The following is a 23,084-nucleotide window of genomic DNA, read 5'->3' as shown; positions in this document are numbered from 1 at the left end:
CTGTGCTCTGACCCCCTAGCAGCTCCTTCCCAGCCCCCAGCTTACGACCCAGCCCCTGTGCCTGACTTTGCGAGGGATGGAGAAGGAGGGGTCCCACCGAGGAGGGGCTCTGCAGCCCAGCCCGGGACGCCCTCACTCCCTCCCCTCCCCGGGCCCTAGTTTGGGGACCGAGCTGGGGTTGTAAAACCCACCTCGGCGACGGGGAGTGGGGAGGGGGGGCCGAGCCGAGGGGCCGCCCCCCCCCCCCCCCCCCCCCGGGGCCGGGAAAAGGCAGCACCAGCGCAGGCAGAGCCGGCGGGGGGTGCGCGGTCTCCGGCGGTGCGGCGTCTCCCGGCGCGGCTGTGCCAGGCAGGCGGGTGTGTGTGTGTGTGTGTGCGTGTGTGTGTGTGCGTGTGTGTGTGCGTGTGTGTGCAGGGAGGCTGCTGCCCTGCCAGGGCACATCTGGGAGCCGGGGAGCTGCGGGGAGGAGAGAGCCGGAGCTGCGGGCTGCTCACAGCCAAGGCTGCTCCGGGCGGTGTGTGTGTCTCGCACACTCACACGCACACGCACGGCAGCCCGGGAGCGGCAGGCGCCTCCTCCCCGCCGCATTAAAACGAACCAAGTTTCCACGCCGGGGGCAGCGGCACGTCGGGGCGCGGCGGCGGGTCCGAGCTCGGCGCCGGGCGGTGCTGCGGCCCCGGCGGGGCCCGCCCGGCCCCGGGGATGCACCTGAACGCCACGGCCCCGGCCGTGCCGGGCAACCCCCTCCACCTGCACCCCAGCGGCTATGCCAACGCCTCCAACCGCTCCGACCTGCTCCCCAAAGGGCCCGACGAGGAGGACTTGGACGTCAACACCGACATCTACTCCAAAGTGATGGTGACCGTCATCTACTTGGCCCTTTTCTTCGTGGGCACCGTGGGCAACTCCATCACGGCGTACACGCTGGTGCGCAAGAAGTCGCTGCAGAACCTGCAGAGCACCGTGCACTACCACCTGGCCAGCCTCGCCTTCTCCGACCTCCTCATCTTCCTCCTCTGCATGCCCATCGAGCTCTACAACTTCATCTGGGTCCATCACCCCTGGGCTTTCGGGGGGGCCGTCTGCAAGGGCTACTACTTCCTCCGGGACGCCTGCACCTACGCCACGGCGCTCAACATCGCCAGCCTCAGCGTGGAGCGCTACATGGCCATCTGCCACCCCTTCAAAGCCAAGAGCATCATGTCCCGCAGCCGCACCAAGAAGTTCATCAGCTGTATCTGGATCGCCTCCTTCCTCCTCGCCATCCCCATGATCTTCACCATGGGGGAGATCTACGGCAAGGACCAGAATCCCGACTCCCTCATCTGCACCACCATCGTGGACGCCTCCACGCTGAAGACGGTCATCCAGGTGAGGATCCCGGCGGCCGGGGCTCCCGGAGCAGCCGGGGTCGGGCAGCCGCCTCCTCCCCCGGCTCGGGTGGCCAAACTTTGCGGAGACAGGAGGGGGAGGCTGGGGGGGGGGGGGGACCGGCTCGGGAAGGGGGGTGTCCCGGGCAGCGCTCACGGAGTGGACCGGTGCGTGGTGCGGGCAGGCGAGATTTGGGGGGGGGGGGGGGGGCGGGATGTCTCGGCTCCGCTTGCTGTGACCCACCCCGCACCCCCTCCTGCCCCACAGCGCCGGGCTGAAACCCTGCACCGCGGTAAATCCCGCACCGCGGTTAATCCGGCCCCGGGCCGGTGCGAGCCCCCCCGGGGGCTCCTCTCCCCGCGCGGCCGGTGCCCGGAGCTCACGCTGTCCCGGACCGGAGCCCCGTGTGCCGCAGACCGGGCCCCGCTCTGCCGTGCGGCCGCCGTCTCGGACAGGGGATGCTCTGGTCCTCCCCAAATGTGGCAGTCCGTGGCCAGAAAACCCACAAATCTCCGCCCTTTCTCCGCATCTTCTGCGTTTCCTTCTGCTGGAAAGCGGCCAGCAAGATCGAGGGAAATAAAACCAGCACCCTCCTTCTCCCAGTTTCTCGGGTTGATCCAGAGCCCATTTCCTCCGTGTAGTGACAGATCCGAATTTCAGAAAGTTTTGGGAGCAAGGTGTAGCATAGGCATCCAAAAAGAAACTGCATCTTCAAAGCCAGAGGCTAGTATTTTTGCTGTTGTGGGGAAATCCATAGCCGGTTTAACTAGCAGACCCCTCCTGACTTCAGAAAGGCTTTGCTGGTCTCCACACACCACTTAATCTAACACGCTCATGCGTGGAAAGGATTTCAGCATCAACACTTGCTGTGCTCCAGCGCTCTGAGGGGTTGAAGCATTTGTTTACTGGAGCATTAGACTTGAAAAATGTAAGAGACATGGAAGGAGAGACAGAAAGAGCAAGACACCAATCTCCATAGTCCCTTTGCTGCCAGGCTCACGTGTGATAGCTTCTCAATCTTTTATTTTGAACATGAATTTCAGGTGGGTTTAATCAGCAACCAATTAGAATTTAAAGCTGCATGTGTACTAAAGCCTTTGAGATGTTCCCACAGTTAAAGGGAGGGAATTTAAATGCAAACAAATCAGAATCATTTCTCCCACTAAAAGCGGGCAAGGGTACAGGCAGTTAGATTCAAGCCCAGAGCCTGTAGGTGCTTAGACATGTCTCTCCAAGTTTCCCCCAGGACTACTCCAGTAAGTGAAAATTCATCTTACACAGAAGCACTGGATTCCCTCTGCATTTTGTCTTGATACCTAGCTTTCATCTAGAGATGGTGGGGGCTGTGTTTCTGCTGTAGGTGCTTTGTAGATTTTGTCAGTGGCAGCCCAGTGTACTTAACCCAAATTCTCTACTCTCTAAGGAGACGTGAGCCATCTGATTTGAGAACAGTGTGGCTGAAATGCATTATTTCCAGTCATCTTCCTCTTAGGATTAAGCTGATGCTCCTTGTCACCGTGATAGGGCTAAAACCAGAGGATTATTTCCTAGCCATGTCTTTGGAGACTACAGTTTAAACAATTCTCAACATATTTTACAGTCTTGCTATTATTCAGGCTATCCTTATTCTGTTAGCCAAGAAAGAAGTAGGTAGACATAAATGCAAAGTATGTGAAGTTCACCTGTGGGCTTTTCCTCATGGTTTTTTTTTTTGGTTTTTTTTTTTTTATTTCACTTGTGAATTGATTTAAAGGTAAAAAGAAAGAGGCAGCTGTTCTGGGGTGGGGGGAACCCCAAACTCTACCATACTATTCCTTCTCATGAGATCTCGTTACAAAAGTAGATTTGCTAAGATAGGAAGGTTGTTTAACGGCTTCACTTCATTCCTCTGAGCACAGGGAAGCAGCACACAACGTGATGCAGCACCCTGGACCAGGGAAGGCTCCAGAGTGAATAAGCAAAGCAGCTGCAAGTCAGGTTTGAAGTGCATTAATGGAAACCATTGCACAGCGTGTGAACGGGCAGTCTCATGTTGTAAGCTCTGCAGAGGTTTAAAAAAAGACAAATAATGGAAGACCTGTGAAAGAAAGGGTGGTGGTAATGTGGAGAGTGACGTGCAGAGGTCTTGCTGGTCGAAAGTCTGGAGCCCTGGTCTTTCGCTGTGGATTCAGGCTACTTTAGAGCAGGTCTTTGCATCTCTTTGCATTCATTTTGTGTCTTTAAATTGAGCAGAGCAATGATGCACTTGCTCAAGCTGGCAAATCACTTGTAATAAATCACTCAACATATTTCACTCCTCTTCCTGTTTGGCAAGCTGTCTAAAGCAAATCGGGATATTTTTTTTTTTTTTTGGAAGCCATTAGTTTTCCAATAGGTTTTATTTGTTGACTGATTGAAAGGCAGTCCCAGAACAGAGCAATTAAAACCATTTATAGACTAAGAGCCCAGTGTGAGCTATGGTTCTGCTTGGATCAGAGCAGGACAACTTTCCTCCTTGGACTGGAACAAGCTTCCCGGGATGAATATTTGAGCGTATTAATTTAACATCTCTCTTTTTGCAAAATCCTCTCACTATTTGCTTTGAATATTTAAATTTTAATGGACATTTCTGAGTGAAATTAGACTGTGTGGGAACAGTCAAGTTTCCTTATAAGAAGAAAAAAAAAAGTAACTATTCAAACAACACTCAGCATATTTGATTCTTGCTTATATTACTGAACTTGTACCACTTAAGCTCCACAACAACTGTAAGAAGTAATTACTGGTATTCTTCCAGTAATTACAGATTGCTCAGCGCAGCACATGCTGATAAGCAGGAAGAGCAGTGAGATGTTCTGCAGGGTGTCACCGTGTGTCACACAATCAGTACGGCCGGGCACTGCACATCTCACCTCATACCACCGAGACGTAAGCTCTGTGTGGCCTCTGATACTTAATTCTTTAGAACAGTGCTATTTCCCAGCTTTGTTTGTCACTATCCTTGCAGCTGCTTAAGTCAGCCTGTGAATCTGGTTTATTATGTATTCTTCATTGCCAAGCTTGCCTGTTACTTCTGTCAGTCAGGGACGTCTGGTTTGAGTATTGGCATCAGCATGGGATCTGGTAGCAGGAATAAGTCTGTTATAGCCACGTTACTTAGGTCTAGTTAACACTTTAGCTGGCAGCCGTCCTCTAAAATACTGCAGCCAATTTTAGGGTTTTTTTCCACATAAATTAAATACCTCTTAAAACTGTCCCCATACAAGGAAATTCATGTTTTCATGCCACTTCAGCTGGAGGAGGCTTTAAAAGCTACTCATTGTGGCAGAAGCAGGTAAGAGAGCTCCGAGGCAGAATGAGATGTTTCCCCTGCTCATTTTGGGTCGATACCTGTGGGTTTGGCTACTTCACAGCCTTGCTCTTGGCTCTGGTGCCAGCTCCCCTGAAACAGAAGCCCATGGAGTGTCGTCCCATCCCACCACGTGCAGCCCTGCGTGCCGTTAGCATCATACACTCTTGGCCCTGTTTTTCAAAAAGGTCTGAATTTTCATGGCCGGGTGTCTGTGCAAATTGATTTTCCTTTATTGCTTCTCACTTTCTTACCATCATACCTTTTTTTCTGGAGAGGTCCTTAGCAGACCTGAGGAAAGAGGGGAAGTTGAAAGAAATACCTACAATCTTCAGCATCCTCAGTCCCAGCACACAGAGTCAGGCAACTCCTTGACCTAAAATCCCAGGATTTTAACTGAACCTGGATCAGGCACACATGGGGGTGGGGGGTGGGCAGCTCTCTGGCACCCCATAATTCACGGGAGAGAGAGGAACATGTTTTCCTGCTGCCATGGCACAGTCTGCACTTGGATGGCTCTGCTGCAAAATGTCCCCTAAGTTATGGCAAGTGCCTGGGTAGATAGTGTCTGACACGTGCTAATGTTTTATTTGCATGGACAGCTGGTGTGAAGCCATTTATTAAAACACATGGCAGCAGGCCCTGCGCCTCCAAAAATTGTCACAGCTCCGTCAGCTCCAAGTTGCTCATTTGATAGGGCAACTTCTTGGGAAGCACATTGGGAACTTCTCTGGACCTCCTCACGGGTTTGGGTGGACAGCTGGTTTGCTGCAGTTCTGCTCTGCATCAGCCCACCCTTGCGTGGCAGCAGCTCGCCTGTCCCTCCAGATCCCTCGTTTGTTGTGTTTTATGAAATCTGCTCATAGTTCAGACGATTTGTAGAGTAAATAACACTGCACATTAAATAACTGCTTGCCCAGTCTTCTGCTTTCTTTCTTCCTACATTTCTTCTTGTGATGCCTTCGAAGGACTGTGCCAAAGAGCCTCAGGTCTGAAGGGGACAGGAAGGAAGGACCAGATGTTGAAGCAGGTGAAGCCTGGCTCCTTGGCATCCATTACCACACTCTTCCAAGGACACCTATTCAATTCCCACTTGTCTGAGAGGCCCACAAAGTTATTAATTCCCTGCACGATGTTGCAAACAGTCCCTTACATGCTCCTCCGGTAAGGAGCACCTCGGCGGGGTGGTGCAATGAGATTTCTGCCACGACGGCACACGGTCGGTGTGTGGATGGCAGGGCCCTCTGTGGTGCTGTGTAAATAAACATGACAAGCATCTCTCCATAGTACACGAAAATAGCAACCCATAAAACCAAATGGCTGAATTCTCTCCAGGTTTGCTGGCAAATCATATCCAGGATTAGTCCATGGCTTCAGTTCAGGAATCCTGTGTTTATACTGATGTTGACTAGAGGAATTGAAGTTGGTTTCTTTTCCTTAGGTCACAGCCAAATTCCTACTACAGCTTTTAACAACGGTACTGTTTTAAGTTACTCACTACAGCTCCATGCAGTGATCATCCCACCCGTTGGGCCCGGCTGATAAAACTATTTTGGCTACACACGCAGGATCTCTGCGCACCAGAGAAGCCCACACCTGGGTGCTGCTAACCCCTCCGGTGGCACAACAGATCGGCACCTTTGTGGCAGGACTGTGTCCCGTCAGGTCACGGTGCCGCCAGCCCCTCGGGTAGGCAAGAAAATGAAGATGCTGGTGTTTAAATGTGTCTGGATCTGTCCCCACAGTGATGGAGAGAGGCACCCATCTCGGTGGGGATGCCCATCTGTGGTGGTGTGAGCAGCCCTAAAAAGCTGCCTTTTTTCCACGGACTGCACAAGGAACGCAGGGCTTTAATTCAGCATGCGCATGATGACAGCCCAGCCTGCCTAATCCCAGCCCGTTTACACTGTGGTCCATCTTGCAGCTAGATCTAAATTAAATAAGCTCTTGTGTTCATTGCTTTACATAACCACTTGGCCTGCTGTGTTTTGCCAGTTCTTACATAATTTCTTCTTTTTTTTTTTGCTCCCCAATTGATTTTAATTCACTTGATTTCTTTTTCCCTCCCCCTTCCTGAGATGTCAGCTGGAGGGATAATAAAAGAATGAGGAAATGTGGCCGATCAATTTAGCTCTTAGGTTTTCCTTTTAACAGCAGTTTGTAAAGGCAGAAGAGATGAAGGTAATCTAGTGGCTCCTCTTCCCAGAGAAAAAAAAAAACACAAAACCAACAAAAAACCAAAAACAAACCTGCAGCTGCCTTTAATCTTCTTCCAGATCATTTAAAACAGCTATTTAATTGTCTTCTCCCTACTTCCCCCCTCCTTTCCCTTAAAGGCTTTTACTATCGTCTGTGTGCAGCATCTGCTTGAGACTCACAGATGGCACTTTTGCTTCCTGACGTTTAGAAATACTTCTGTGTCCTGCCTGAGGCACGCGTGATGGACAGCATCCCACTGCGGGACACGTGGGTGCCTGGGCAGGGGACAGAGCGGGCTTTGGGCTTCGATAGTGTCACCATCGTGTTTTCCCTACTGTGAAATTACCCCTTGCTGAGGGGCACGGGGCAGCGGGTGAGCGAAGGTATCCGGAGAGGCTGGGGAGCGTGGTGGGCTCCAGGGCTGACAAGGTGGGAAAGGCTGAGTGTTGTGGCCATCTAGTCCTAAAGCAGATAACATTAGATGCCAACACCAATGTCAGTCCCAGTGCTGACATCCCTCCTTTCCCTCGCATTAAGCAGATGAAGCTGGGTTATTACATTCCCAATCTGCCTGGTTGCTCTCTGGTATAAGCCACCTGAGCCGTGTGAAGCTGGTGATGCTTCCAGTGCTCACCCTCCGCATATCTCTATACCCCATGTCCCTCTCACAGGTGTCAGCACCTTCAGCCTGGCGTGGTAGAGAAAAGCGGATTATGAATTCTGAGCTTTTCCAACCTTTTCCCTACTTTTGTACACACATGAGCACCCTGCAGTCGCTTGTCTGGTGTGACCATCTGAGGTCAGTCCAGTCTCAGCTGCTGTCCCCCACCACCCTCTGTAAGGACACATCTGAACAGGGGACCTGGCCAAGCCGGTCTCTTGGTTGCACAAAGAGCTGCCTTTCTCTGAGTGATAAATTTTGCTGTCTTTATTACGGAATTTGAGTTTGTATTTTTAAAATTCCCTTACAAAATGGCAAGTGTCCTCACTAGTCCCAGACCTCTTTGAAATGCAAGCCAAGAGTGCTTGGCATCATAATTAATGCTGGTCTGGCATCACGATAGCTGGTGGTCCAGCAGCTCCCTTCCTCATGGTGGAAGGAGCATGGAGCTCCTCGAGTACGGTTGGGCATTGCTTCCACCTCGCTTCCCGGGGTGCAGATGGCACCAAGCACAGGGGCTGCTCTTTGGCCATGAATTAAGAGTGAATCCATAAGGCTGCAGCCTAGAGGGTGGCAAGACGTGCCTTCCAGGATGAGGGACAGAACAACCACGCTTGCATGAGCCCTGGCATGGAAAGGGACCTGGGCAAGCCACGGGCACGAGGCCAGACGCTGCTCCCCTGCCTGGCTGCAGGCACCAAGCACCCGTGCCATCCCCTGCCCAGGCTGGGCTGAATAGCTCCATTCTGTAACTTTGTGTGAGATGTGATGTCTTGGAAAGGTTTGGGGTTTTTTTCCCTTAAATGAAAATCTCAGGGGAGAGAGCCAGCTAACTCATCATGCTCTGATAACACCAGCCCCCACATTTTGCCTCCCATGGATGCAATTTCTTCTATCCAATTTCAAAGCATCTTAGGTGTGGGATTAAAAAAAAAAAAAAGAAAAAAACAAAAAAGGTGATGATAAATCAGTTGAGCTGATGAGTTATTCAGGAAACAAGTGCTTAGGGCTGGTTTAGAAAAGGTGGTGGTGGTGGAGTACTAACCCTGACTGAGTAGCAGGAATTTCTGAGCTGCTGGTTCTTTCCCAATATTTTCCTGCACTGAAAGTAGCAGTCGTTAAGTTTTCCATGGATGGGAGGGAAATAGCAGTGAGACAATTTTATATCCCTATACCCAAGTGCTTTCCTGGTGCATCTGTGCGTGGACATTCATCCTCCTCCCTCCCTGGGGTACCAGAAACTTGTCATCACCCCTGCTCCTGTCAGGACAGAGGATGCTGTGGGACAGGGCTGTACCTTGCCGGGGAGCGCTGCTCTCGTCCCCGTCCTTTGGAGAAGATGCGTCTGACGGGCTGGAGGAGCTGGTCACCCACAGGTGGTTCAAGGTGTGAGATTTGCTTCTCATCTCCTGTAGCTTTTTCAGTTTGATAATTCTCAGTGCAGAGAGTGCACTGCCGGGCATGGCTTCATGGGGGCTTCTCTTCTCCTAAGGAAAAAAATAATAGAGTGAACAAGGTCTTTTTAACTGAACTTTGTTTTTGAGAGAAAGTTCAGTGAGGTTTCTTTGAAGCTTCTAAGATCTCAGGGACTACAGACAATTGTCAGTTGAAGACAGAAATCAAAGAGATGAGATTTTCCTAGTGGAAACGAAAAAAAAAGGGGGAAAATGTAAACTTTCACAAAGTCTTCAGTATCTGAAAGGTGGGGACAAAAGCATCTCTTATATGCAAAGTGCTCATGAAAAAGCTGGGAGTACCTCTAAACTATAAAGCCATGAACAGAGCAAAAAGCATATTCAGTATCAGTAAATCAGGGAGGCATTGGAGTGACAGCAAGGCTGGAGGACGTGCCCAGGCTTTGGTGGTGTTGCTCATGGCTGCGTTGCCGGCTCCGGCAGAGCAGCCCCTCGCCGTCCTCCCGGGCAGCCTCCCTGCCCGCCGGCTCCCTCCATGATTTACACCCAGCCTGCGGATGTACATCTCCCCAGATGCTGAACCCTCTGCAGTAAATCTCCCTTTATAAAACCTTCCAGATGTCTCTTTGCCAAGTGAATTCCTAAATATATAAAAGAGGAACACGCAGCCTAGACAGGACTGGGTTTATAGCTTGATTTCAGCATTTTCCCTTCTCTTTGAAAATACCTTCTGGTACTTTCCTGCCAATTATTATTCCCTCTAGATAATAAAGAATAAATTTAGGGCCATTGCTGTTACAGCCAACTTGCACTCTTGAAACGGATGGTTTACCTTTCTTCAAGAGATTTGTTCCTCCGGAGGAGGAAATAAAGGAGATTTGCAAACAGTCCCTTAGCACGTGGTATGCCCATCAAGAGACTCCTGGGATCCTGGAAGCTGCCTGAGGACCTTTATTTCAGGGACTCAGGGTGGATCTGGTTTAATCTTTCCATGCCTTCCCACTTGCTGAATGACCCCAGGAGAGATCACACTTCAGTGCAACACTTCGGATGTGCCAACAAGCCCTGCCTCCTGCCGACACCAGGGGGGGTTGGAGCTGTCATATGTCAAAATATCATGAGTTGTCCAGTTACTCTTTCTTTGGGGCCAGTGAAGACCTGCTCTTCCTTTGGCTGGAGGACTTGCCTGACTTTTGGATCCTGCAGGATGGTTTCCACTGCAAGAGAAAGGGCTAATGCAAGGTTGTCTTCTCTGATAGACACTGCCTTACAGAGCCAAAGAGTGGACTTCTATTTTCTGAGCAGGCAGTGAGACTCCAGGAGAAAGTTACAGTCCATTTGCTCAGGTTTCTGCCATGCAATGGATGTGCCGGTTGCCTTCTCTTCCTGGGCAACTCAGGACCCTGCTGATGGGTCCTCTCCTGCCCTGCAGGCTCAGCCTGATGGATGCTCACCCATTGCCTCGGCTCTGCTGCTCAAGGCTTTGTGTCATGTCTAGCAGCAGGAGGAGCAATCTCATCCCTTAACCATCTCATTTTCTTCCTCCTTTAACCTTGAAGAAAGTGGTCTACCAACTTATCAACTTCAGCCAGACCTGCAGAGCAAAGACCTGCTGTGTATCAGCTATGAACACTTTGATGCAGGATGTCATTTAGCTCAGCAGACCCCTATTTTTCATCAGGACTCCAGAGAGCTAATTAATGCAGTTATTGCAATGCCCCATGCTATTAATTGTAACATAACTGAGAACAATGCAGGTCTGCAGTGCTAAACTGAATAAATGTGGTCTTCTACTTGGTAGGACTGTTGTATCACCTTGTTCCCTTGGAAAACTTGTTTAATAAGTCCATAATTATGTTCAATAACAAATTAACCATCTTTTCCCTCCTATTTTATGATTTTTTCAAAACCATCTTATAAAAATGCAACTCAGCCACTGGGAAAGTTCAGCTTATTGCTTGCATAACTATTGATTGCTCCTGCAAAGACCTTACATTTTAGCCTCACAGGGACAATTTATACATTTTAATATACTCGTTTATTCAAAAGAGAAACTCACTGGAATGAGTTTTCCTCCCCAAAGCCTATGTTTTGTGTTTTTATCACTGTCAGTCACAGGCTTATGACACTGTCATACTTACTTGTTCCTTAACTCCAAGTGTGTAAAGTGTAATAAAGCACTGTAGGAGGAAAGGAAAATACAGGTTCAGACAAATAAATAGATATCTGCCCTGAGGATGCAGTGATGGGGTGGTGTGTATGCCCCAGACACCTAAATAGACTGCAGTCACTAACCCCAGGGACAAACTCAACCCCACACTTGGTCTCCTTCACATCACTTTGGCAGGTACCAGGTGCTTCCCGGCCAGCGCAGGAGGGCTGTGTGATGAAAAATACCTCAAAAGGCCAAAAAATACGGAGGAATTTGGTCAGAAAGCATATCACAGTGCAGCAGCCCAGCAGAGCAGGGCACGTGGCCAGCCTGGCAGTCCTGGTCCAGCCTGGAGATCAAACCGTGCCAGGAAACAAATCCTGTATAACACCTGAGGCTCGGAGGGGCAGGGAGGAGCTGCCGCAGAGAAAGACACTGGAGAAAAGCAGCAATAAAGTAACCAGTAAGTTCACTGCCCCTTCGGCATATGCTTTTTTTTTCTCCTCTGAGAAGTCTAATTGATTTTTTTTGCTCCCATCCCCAGCAGTACAAGAGGAGGTACAGGCACAGCCTCATGCGTGCACAGTTACCGTGAAGAAAATCCATAAGCAGTGCGTGAGGAGGGGCAGAGGGAAGCAAAGGGCTGGGGGTTGTGGCTTTTTGTAGCAGGTTGGAATAAACTAGCAGGCTCTGAAAGCTGCTCGGGGGTTTAGCGATGGATTAGTGTGCTGGGCAGCCCCAGGCAGTCAGGAGGGCACAGAAACGTGGTGTGACATTGCATTGATCATATACCTTCCTCCAAATATTTGTGGTCTAATGCCCTGGGATGGAGGGACGTTTCACATCCGTGCTGCCATAGGTACTAGGCTATTCCTGGTGGCCAGGGCATTTCTCAGGGTGATATGTATGTGTTTCCCAGGACCAAAGCCCCATCTCCTGCTGCCCAAAATCTTCTCTTGCATTTGGGCTGCTGACTGCTGCAGGGCTGCTGGAAAGCAAGTGCTGTTTGTGTTGCACGAGCCGAGCCCCTGTGCCCGTGCCACCAGCCGTGCTCGTGCCCTCGCTGCTCCTCTGAGCTCAGCCGCAGGCAAGATGTACCAGGGGGAGGGGGGAGACCTTGTCCCCAAAGCTCTTCCCAAAGGGCCTGTGCCGTAGGAGTCACTGTCCCACTGCTGCAACACCCCGTGTTTGCTCCAGGGATTTTAATGGTCACCATCAAAAGCTTCAGCTTTCTCATTTTTGAGTCCATCTATCACTTCATACACTCCGAGGCCAGGAATAGTTTTCTTCAGTTATTTGCCTAAATGAATTCATCTCAGTGCAGTTTAGCATGAATGTTTTGTTTTTCTTATTGCCAGAAGAGCAAGGCTGACTCTGTTGCTATAAATGTTTATATATCGGATGAAAAGACCGAAACACTTGAGGTATGTTGCTGAACATCAGCTCCAGCTATACTCTTTTCTGCCCAAGGAAAGTGTCCACAATACAGCCAGCACTACCAGAGTTTGGGCTGGCACTACAAACCCCACTAAGGGAGTTAATTGCCCCCCAAAATGAGTTTCTCAGGGCACCAAGATGGGACTTGCCATTACTATTTCCTCCAGCGAGTCAGGCAGCCGACCAAATCTGTACAGTCCACTGTTAACAGCTCTCACGCTTGAGTCTGCAGTGGGACAGCATTTGACTTAAATATGGCCTTTAATTTATTTATAACTGCATATCCAGCACTCGGTATCATATTTAATGCAAATAACATTCAAGTGAAATCCCTGCTGAGAGGCACATTATGAAGATTAACAGCCTGGCTTTTCTATTACTCCAGTTTATACGGTGCCGATTTGTGCTCGGTGCTTTATAGGCAAGTCTTAAAAATATTTGCACCAAGAAATCTGTAACTAAGACTGCCATTTTGCAAACAATCAGTGCCTGAAAGCCTGCTTGTGGCTCCACAGCCAAAGGAAAGGGCTGGAGGCACAAAAACATCTGGAAAATGCTGACATCCAGGTAGGCAAGAACCTTGAAAGGTAATCTCCTCTGGTCACGCAATAGGCCATCAGTGAGGGTTTTCTTTCTTTTAATGATATAGCCCACTTCTCTTTTAAACAAGCTGTCAGAAAAATTTATCTCACCATGTTTAAGATGACACTGAACATGTTCTCATGGCCTGCAATTATCTGGAGCTGGTTTATTCCTTTGTATCTTCATGTGATGAATTTGTCAGGTATAATGCTGTGGGCTCAGCACCTCATTATGGACTTTGTTAATAGGTTTGTGTCTGATCTTCTGTCTGGGTCCTTCTGTGTCCCTCCCACCCTCCAGAGAAGTGAATGCCCTGCCCAGGTCACTGCCCAAGTTCACTTTTCATGGAGGAGAAATGTGACCAATGTCACCTTGTGAAATGTGGCCAAACCCATTAGTAGTTGCCAAGACAAGAATCAGTCTTGTTTTGCTTTTCACCATGGATCAGGCTCACACTCCAGCTCTGCAGATGTGCTGGTTTTGGCTGGGACAGAGTTAATTTTCTTCATAGCAGCTGGCATGGGGCTGTGCTTTGGATTGGTGCTGAAAACAGTGTTGATAACACAGAGATGTTTTTGTTACTGCTGAGCAGTGCTTACACAGAACCAAGGGCACCAGCACCAGCAGCAAGTGGCTAGGGGTGCACAAGGAGTTGGGAGGGGACACAGCCGGGACAGCTGACCCCAACTGACCAGAGGGATATTCCATACCTTATGGGGTCATGGTCAGCATATAAAGCTTGGAAAGAAGAAGAAAGGGGGGGGAGACGTTTGGAGTGATGGCGTTTGTCTTCCCAAGTCACCATTACATGTGATGGAGCCCTGCTTTCCTGGGATGGCTGAACACCTGCCTGCCATGGGAAGTGGGGAATGAATTCCTTGGTTTGCTTTGCTTGGGTGTGTGGCTTTTGCTTTACCTATTAAACTGTCTTTATCTCAACCCACGAGTTTTCTCACTATTACCCTTCTGATTCTCTCCCCCCTCCTGCCATGGGGGAGTGAGCGAGCGGCTGGCAGGTCCTCAGCTGCCGGCTGGGGTTAAACCGCGACAGCAGAGAAGCTGCTTCTGGCTCCACCACACCGAATATTGCAAAGGGGCTTTTGCAGGACACGGGCTCTGCGACTTGTGTTGAGACTTGTTTTGGCATCTGCTCTGCAGATTGCCATCAAGGTGCAGTTCTGAGATGCATAAAGGAAAGACACAAAACTTGGGGTTTAACCTGCTCCTTGGCTATTGCAGGAAGGAGTGTTAAAGAGCAGGCTCCGTGCAGATAAACAGCCGTGGCTGTGGATATTGAGATCCTGAGCCTCCAGCCCTGCACAAACAACATTAAAGCATGGTGCATGTGCCAAAGACCTCAGTCTAAATAATCACCGGAGCAATGCCACTCATTCCCTGTGGCATTGTACAGATACCAGCTCTGTCACCGGTGTACTTGTTGCTCACTGAAACATTTCCTCTTGTTGCAGAGGGGAAGAGAAACCTTCCCCCTCCTTTTGTCTAAGAGAGGTCATGCAATGGTGAGACCTCCTGAAGGCAACTATTGCTTGAGGGCAGCGTTGGGGTGTCAGGAGGGAATAACCAGCCAGCTATAACTGGAGACAGGTCAATGCAATGGCAGCACGGCCAGAAACGCTGCCTAATCTGCTGGTTGTTTTCCAAGAGCATCCTCGAGCCAAGCAAATATCATTTATTCTTTAGTGTCTAGCAAGAAAGGAGTTTTGTTTGAAGATAGAGCACTAGCAGCTACAATAGCCATTTTTCTGAGAGTCAAAGAAAATGGCAGAAACCTATTAGACCTTCTAGCTCACCACTGAACACACTCTGCTCAGGAGCAGCAAAAAGCTCAGAGAATTTCCAGCAAGAGATCCATTATGGATGCATTTTCCCTCAGTTCATCACCAAGCCAGAGTATGCAGCTCTCACTGACAACATGTCTCAGGGCACTGCTTCCACTGAAAATAAAACCATCATTAACCCAAAGAAATGGGACTTTTAAAAGGGGCTGGGGCAGAGAGATGGTAATAATAACAAAATGCAAAGAGGCTGCAGCTCCCAGCACCCAGCTGCCCCAGCTCAGCTCCCAACCACAAACCCACCCCACCAGCCTGCACCCTTCCTGCTCCTCCCAAATCCCGTCAGGTCCTGTCGGTGTTTCCCACGGTCTTGCCCTGTTTCAACAAGGTTTTGGCTTGGTGCAATCCCTTAGCAACCTGCTCTTTAACTTCACCCTCTCTAGGGTGGCTCCCCACTGCGTCAGCAGAAGGCTGGTGGCTAAAGGAGGTGCTGGAAGCAAGAGGAGTATTTCAGGTTACAAGCGTCGATAGGGCTTTAGGATGGAGTAGCTGAGCTGTGTCAGAGGGAGCTACTTCACTCCTTTATAAGAAAGAACAGGCATCTACTTCACTAGTGATATTAATGCTAGGGGTCCTCTAGGAAAAGAGAAGGAAGATGAAGCATGGCAGGAGCTATTTATTTCAAGAATGAGGTGCCAGGTGCGTTGCTGCTTGCCAGCTCTGTCTCTTCCAGCAAATGAGGTCTCCTACTCCTGTCACTCCCTGTCTAACCTGAGTTCCCCTAAAAAGGGTTAGAGAGATGTGATCTGCAGGGAATGGCTGTATCACAGGGAGACGATGCAGGTCTTCCACTTTCACGAATGCTTCTTTTTTCCCTTTTCCCCCCTTTCTATCAATGGAGATGTTTCAGATATATAGTGATGTTACAGTCAGAAATAAAGCTGGCTTGTGCCTTCATTACTTTGAAACAAGTGTGTTTGGGAGGGGGAAAATTGCAGGGCATACTCCAGAGGTTTTCTCCTATCATGTAGTGCTGTGCTAAATTCCATCCCTTAAATATTGCCCAGGCAAAAGTTGTTTTTAAGGGCTCTCAGGCATTCGTTGCGAATGTGCTCTTGCACAAAACAAGTTCAAATGATGTTTCTGTTTCCTGCTTTGAAGGTTGCTGGTTTCTTCCCCATAAAATAATGGAAAACTTTGTTAAACTCATCAACCATTTAGGGAAAAATGTAATTTACTCAGTTTCAATTAAAACAAAAAAACCTAAAGCAATAAAAAACCCACTGGCAGCCTTTAAAAAGTTGAAGCAAAGAGTCAAGGGCAGAAACAGGGCAAGAAATGAGAGTTTTATATACCTCCTGCTGGGTAGTGATAGAAGAGGCCTTTGTGCCTGCAAAACAAAACTGGTTTTCTGTTAAAGCAACTATTGACTCAAACTGTACAAGTGCAGCTGTAGCTTTGCAGAGAAGCCGTACGGCAATGAACAGACTGACTTCCTCGCATCTGCTCGCCCCCGCTCAGCCGGTGCCCTGCCTCCGAGCTGGATTCAGCTCTTTTCACAAGAGACAGGGACCGTTCTCCCTTGGTGATGTAAATTGGAGATGTGCCTTCAAATTCAGCAAGAACCATTTCAGGTGATTTTTCACTAATGTCAGGAGAAGGGGCAGGTTTGGGTGATTCGTGTGGCTTTTCTTACTTCCCAGTTTTACGGGGCTGGGCCAGCGTGGCTGTGACGGGGCTGTGTCTGGCAGGGTGCACTCCCTTATTTTCTGTGCGGATTTGCACTAACACCTTTCTGAGCAACCCAAATGGGGAGAGCAGCTTGCTTTTAAGGCCATGGGTATCAATCTGGCTGTAGAGATTATTTTGACTTGTGGCCTGTGGGTACTGTTGATACAAAATTGAAGCACAGCTGAAAATTTCCTGGGCATTAATTCCTTTTCAGCAGCGGGCTTTCTTCCCTCTCTAGGAGGGCGTTTCACACCCCAGTGCCTTAAACTAAAGGAAAACCTTAATAGTTAGCAGATTTCCCTCTATTTCTGTTCTACAAATCTCACACAAGCACGTTTGCAAAACCTGCTTGTGCCACATGGAGCCATTGCATCGACCGAGTGGCTACTGCTCTTCAGACCCAGCATCCCCTCCGGAGCGGTGCTGCTCTTCTGCCAAGAGCCACCTCGTGCCTGGGGCCTCTCAGGTCAGCATCTCAGCAGCGAGGAAACCACTCGGGTGGAGAATGGGTCTTACTGCCTGGCTGCCTGCACTTATAAACAGACACTGGTCCCAAACACAGGGTTGGTGTCACAGCAGGGCAAAGCTGGTTTCATTTCTAGCAGCTGGGTGAGCCCAATGCTTCCAGCATCAACCCTGCCACGCTGCTTTTATTGTGCACGTGTGTTACACCAACATATCTATTGGCATAAATCGTGGGCACATGGTGAATCGACAGGGAGATTCCTGGGAATCTCCCAGGAACGGGGCTGGAAATCAAAGACCTCTTCACCTGTGTATAAGGGGCTGTGCCCAGCATCCTGGGAGGCTCATGGGGAGAAAATCCTTTCTGGAAATGAACCTGATGAAAATTATTACCAGCAAACATCAAGAAAGAAGCCATGAAAAATTACTTTCCAGGCTGGGACAGTGGTTGTTTTGACAGAGTTTTCATACCTTCATTCGATATTCCATTGAAGCTTTGCTGGAGATAAGCAATCTCATAGAAAACAGGGCTTTTGTGTCCAGTCACAAAGAATGAATTGCAAAGACTGCTGAGGAAAGCAGAGTTATTATCCAGGGAGACAACAAATTCAGCTGAAAATAAGCGTGGCTTTTTCATTTATAATTCTAGCTGCAACTTGTTCAGAAATCTGGCTCCAGCCAAGATGATTGGGCTGGAAATGGGGCAAATCAGCGATGAAATGTGCGTTGGTCACACCTAAGAAACCAGCTTGTTTCAAGACTTAATCACAAAATGCTCCCAGCTTCTCCTTCTGCTCACAACATAGCGTTCAGCTAAAAAAGGGTGTTTTTAGGAGCACATGGTTAAGGCAGTAACATGGATATGAAGCGAGGCTGCTGCCGTGCCAGCCTCTCCCGGCTGCTGGGTAAAGTTTTGTGTTTAAATTGTTTTAAGGTAAATGAGACGAGCTTGCCTGGAGCACCAGCATCAATCCCATAGCAAAACCTGACTGATTAAATAAACAGAGATTTCCCTGTTATTAGTGCTGTTTAGATAACTTTGAAATGCTTATTATTCAAAGTAAATGAATTACATAACCTTTTCCCTATTTTTGGTTCAAGAAGGAGTCAGTGAATTTCCTTTTTCAGAGCAGAACATTTGTGCTTTTTACCGTGATTCAGGGAACAGTTTTGTACTTTGAAACCAGTGTGCGGATGATTCACGGTGACACACTTTGTGTTGGCAACGGGCCTCGTCTCGAAAGCCTCGATACACCGCGTGGTCTGGGCTGCACCACTCCAAAATTTGGGCTTGCAGCTGCAGCCACCTTGGGGGAACCGGCTATAAAGGGATTGACCCTGGACCACACCAGAGTGCAAGTTAGCATTAGAGCTGGTCTTTCATTATCTTTTGTAGTTAAAGTACATCCTTACATTTGTGATAAGTTCCATGGGTCACTTTACTTTTTCCTTTCTTTTTTTTTTCTTTTTTTGCCTTTTTCCTTTTTTTTTTGCCTGCTTCATACATGCAGTAACTTTGTTGCTCAGCCCTGGGCAGTGATGAGGGTGACCATTGCCAAGTTGTGGATGCCCATTCCCTGGCCAGGGACACGAGCCACGTTGGCAATGTGACCCAGCTCCTCTTTTCATCACTGTGGCTCTGCGTCAGGCAGTGTTCCCGCAGACTTCCATCATGGTTTATGTCCTGTAACGTTTTGTGGGCATCCTCTGGTTTGGAGCTGTGGGGCTTTTTTTTTCTTCTTTTTTAATGCAAGACAGATAAGGTGCAGGAAGGGTTGGTGTGTGGGCTGGGTCCACTCCCCAGAAGGCTGTCCTTGCTGCACTGGAAGGAAAGTCATTTCCCACCCTAGTTGTCCCTGGTTTCTATCACTGTTAAGTGAGAAGAGACAGTGTGATGCAAAAGGTGGTGTGGAAACTGTGCTGTTTAACTGTCCCTTTAGTGTGTTATCTATCAAAGTAATTACATGTGGCTCAGGAACCTCAGACTGCTTCAACAATATCATTCTCCTGTAGCTTTTCTAAATCCATCTAATTAAAATGTTACTGTTTCATTCATGTTAGTTTGCATTTTAAATAAGGAGATAGGGACAGAGTGGCTGATTGGTAACTTATTGTCTGCATGGGTACAGATAAGCATTAATCACCCTGTCATACTCATGCTTTCTCTTTCCTTATGCATCTCAGACATCAAATCGCAAATAAAGGGGAGAAAGAGCCTGGGCCTCGGTGACACTTGATTTGCTTCTTCTGTTGGGTCTCAGAGAGGGACGGTGACATGCCCTTGCTGGCTGCTGGGGTAGTCGCTGGCTGCATGTGAGCTGCATTTTGAGGAACAAGGGAACTTTCATTCCAAAACGAAGTTCTGCTTTGGAATTTAATGTGCTTCCATCTCCTGTTCCCTTTAATTTTCATTACATGTTTTATCACTGCCATGCACCTGCCTCTTTGGTGTGTCAAGGCAGGGGAGGGAGGAGAGCGAGACTGGGTATGTATTAGAAACATAATCTGAAATAATCTTCTCCATAAATAATGCGACATGGCTCGGCAGCCCCTTTCTCCCCTCATATGCCATGATTTGCTCCCAAAATGGTCCACGTGCAGCAAGCACACATCCACACCACCCTTGGGAAGCTCAGCAGCCGCAGGCTCCATCAGCCTTCCCCGCTCCCTGGACGCAAAGCACATCAGCCACGGCGGAGATGATCTAGGCACGTTAAATGGGAACGGAGGTGCAATACTCAACACGGCTGGGTTTTGAGGTGGGGAGCTGGAATCTAATCATTTAAAATCCCCCTGCTCCAGGTGTTTCTGTAGCCCTGAAGCACGTGTGCTTTTGTAGGGTATTTTTAGCAAACTTGAGTTTACCGAAGGTCGTAGAGAAGTACAGCATCAGCATCTGGAAGAGCTGTCATTCCACTTCCAGTCTAGCAGGAGTAACACATTGACTTATTTATGAGAGCAGTCAGCTCCCTTCTCTCTGTGTGTAACAATCTGCTTTACCTCTCCCAGCACAGAGAAATAATTTTATTGTCAACAATTCTGTGTCCTTAATAAAACCTTAAAGCAAATTAAGCAAGATTTGAGGGAAATGGAAATGTTCCCAGATATTATTTTTTTATTCTTTCCAAAATATCCCACTCTTTCACTGTCTAAACCAACAAACAGCAGTCACTGCTCTGGCCAAAAGGAGGAGGAGGAGGAAATTATTTTTTTCAAAGCATGAAGACTGCTGGATAAATCCTTGGTCCCAGCAATTCCCAGTGGCTGTGCAAGCCCTCGGGTGTTAATGCCATGCTCACATTTGTTGATTTGCTCCTGTTTTGGATCTAGCTCCATCTTCCACCCTGGGAGAGGGACTGGCAGCATCTCACCAACACCAGCAATTCCCAGTTAGCTTTCGTTCCATCTCTTCTGAGCTGCACCAACAGCCCATCCTTGCAGCAGGAAAGGAGCCTGAGTGCATAGCAATCTTCAAGGAATTCATTAAATCTTGCAAGACAACATCCAAATATTTTGTGCCCAGTAGGAGAAGCTTAATCTGTTAGCTGGAAAATGCCCGTGTCAAGAATGACTAATCTCAGCCCAGATGATATATGAAAAATGAAGATATTTGTTGCTCTCCGCAGAGAAAGATCCATCAAAATGGCAAGAGTTGCTCAACAAGCTTGAAGAGGAAGAGTGCAAGCCATGACAGCACTATCTGGCTTATTTATGTCATTGTGTGTGGATGCTATTGGGAGATATCTGGGAGAGGACATGGGGAGAAGTGTCCCCAGCCAGACTGTCCTGGGCACGTTGCAGGCTTCCACCCGCGACCCTTCGACCCCACAGGACCTTCCCTGGAGCCATGACTGTAGTAGGTCCAAATATTTTATTCCAGGCCCCAAACAGAGCTTGTGTGGCCAAGGATGAAAAATCAGAAGCAACAGGGAGGGGAGGCTGAAAAGGAAGCTAAAGTGAGAAGAAATTAGGGCTGCCCATGCTGTGACTACCTATCCCCAGGTAGGCATGGGCTGCTGTCAGTTTTTCTTTCAAGACAAGACCGATATCCTTCCAAGATCCTTTGAAGACCAATATCCTCACGCCTTCAGCAGCCAGAAGGGCTGGCTGTTGGGTGACACAAATCAGAGACTCTGTGCCATGGCTGTTGTGAGCCTTGCCTTCCCCTAAAGAAAAGAGAACCTAATCTGTGGGGACAGGGAGGTCATAAAATGATGATGAGCATCACAGATATGCTAACGACCAAGTGTTCGTAAGCTTTTTCTAACAACTTTAGTAATTTCCTAAGAAGCACCCTGAGCGGGGTGGCAAGTGGCTGTGGCTGGAGACATGCTAAGAAAGGACGATTGAAATTTCAGGCGCTGTGGCCTGGCCCCAGTCCTTTGCACATGGCAAATGTTAGCATACTCAAGGTATTTGGCAAACTCAAGGCCCACTGCAAGATGGATTATCAGCTTGGAAAAACTAGTATTGCTCTGCTGAGGTCAGTTAACATTCCTATGGTGCTGCACAGTTTGTACACATTGGGGATCTGTTCAAAATGCTCTTCAGCTCAGAAATAATGAATCCTTCAGGCATGTATCACGTCCTTCCCTGCCTTACAGATGAGGGAGCTGGTCCAGATAGTTGGAGGCGTTTGCTTGAGGCTGCGCCTTGCTTACGGCAGAGCAAGCCCAGACCAGCCCGCTCTTTCCATGTACCACAGGCTTGTGACTAGTCTTGTGGCTTTCCTTGTGACTGCTTTTCTTGTTCAGCAGCTGTGTTTTAACGACATTGAGGCTATTTCCTGAACTTTGGGAGCCAGGCAGTCATATGCCAGAGGTAACTGGTGCTTTTCCAGCAGCTGGGTTTTCTGCCTGAAGTGGGCACTGTATTTGTGTTTATGGGGATGCCAGCCTGATTTTATTGATTAGATTTTGATGGTACATCAAAAAATGCTTGCCATGAGTATGAGCAGTCCAGAGCTGGTTAGACAGGGTAATGTAGTTAGGACTGTCAACCATCAAGACAGGCTTGGCTGAAAAGCCAGAGACACTAAGCTAAAATGTCCTTGTGCTTCATCAATATAATTATTTTCATGAAAAATGCCAGTTCTTATTAAACAATTGCCTGTCATAATTGTCTCTAAAGCTGTCATTACCAAGGAGTCAGCTGTCACTTGCATAGATGTGCTTCTGGAGAAACACATAGATGTGTTTCTGCCTAATTCTAATGAAATTGCCCGGCAGACCATTGCTACAGAATACAGAGATAGCCCTGGGGCGCAGAGGAGGGTGATACATCTCTGCCCTGGCTTTCCCCAGATGCTGGTGTGGTCTCTCCAGGCTGCAGTGGCAGGAGAAGCTGATCCTCCCTACTGTTCCTGTTCATTCCTTAGTGCTTGTCACAGGAAAACTGAGGTCAAAGACTGTGGAGATGCATCTGCCCATGGCAAGAGCTGCACTCCTGCTTCCAGTGCTCATGGGCTGGAGACGCTATTTCTCCTTCATCCTGCCTTTCCACTGGAGATGTTCCTCGTGCACTTGGGAGAACAATATGGTTTGTGGTTTTGTAGTGAAATAATTCATTTTCAAAGGAAAAAGTATGGTTGGGTCAAACTGAGAAGAATGTATTAAGAAATTTATCAGGGATGGGATAAACAAAGCAATTAATTTGGGGTTGACCTACAGCACTTTGTTTGCAAATAAAACATGTAGTTTGAGTTGAGGTGAACCACCTTGCTTCATTTTTGGCTTAGAATCCATCTTTTTCTTCTTTCTTTTTTAGCTTAGGACAATTCTGAAATAAAACAGAAGTTCAGCATGGGGTTTTTTATTTAATATTTTGAAATGAAAAGTGTTAGTGTTTCCAGAGAGAAAACAAGTGTTTATTTGAAAACACTGAAATAGTTCAACATTTCTCCCCTTTTGTTTGTCAATATTGTTTGTTGAATTTAACAGGAATCCTC

General features: G+C 48.3%; 1 protein-coding gene across 1 annotated transcript in view; it reads left to right on the top strand.

The window, feature by feature from the left end:
* The first annotated feature begins 553 nt into the window (after positions 1-553).
* Positions 554-23,084, top strand: part of NTSR1 (neurotensin receptor 1) — a 60,656-nt gene continuing 38,125 nt past the window's right edge. The window contains exon 1 of the mRNA XM_075768774.1: positions 554-1,371. Coding sequence (XP_075624889.1) covers positions 703-1,371 — 669 coding nt within the window. The 5' untranslated portion in view covers positions 554-702. The remainder of the gene's footprint in view (positions 1,372-23,084) is intronic.

The sequence above is a fragment of the Balearica regulorum genome, chromosome 16 (assembly GCF_011004875.1).
Source record: "Balearica regulorum gibbericeps isolate bBalReg1 chromosome 16, bBalReg1.pri, whole genome shotgun sequence".
In the NCBI taxonomy this organism is placed as follows: domain Eukaryota; kingdom Metazoa; phylum Chordata; class Aves; order Gruiformes; family Gruidae; genus Balearica; species Balearica regulorum.
This window is presented reverse-complemented; position numbering and strand designations above follow the sequence as displayed.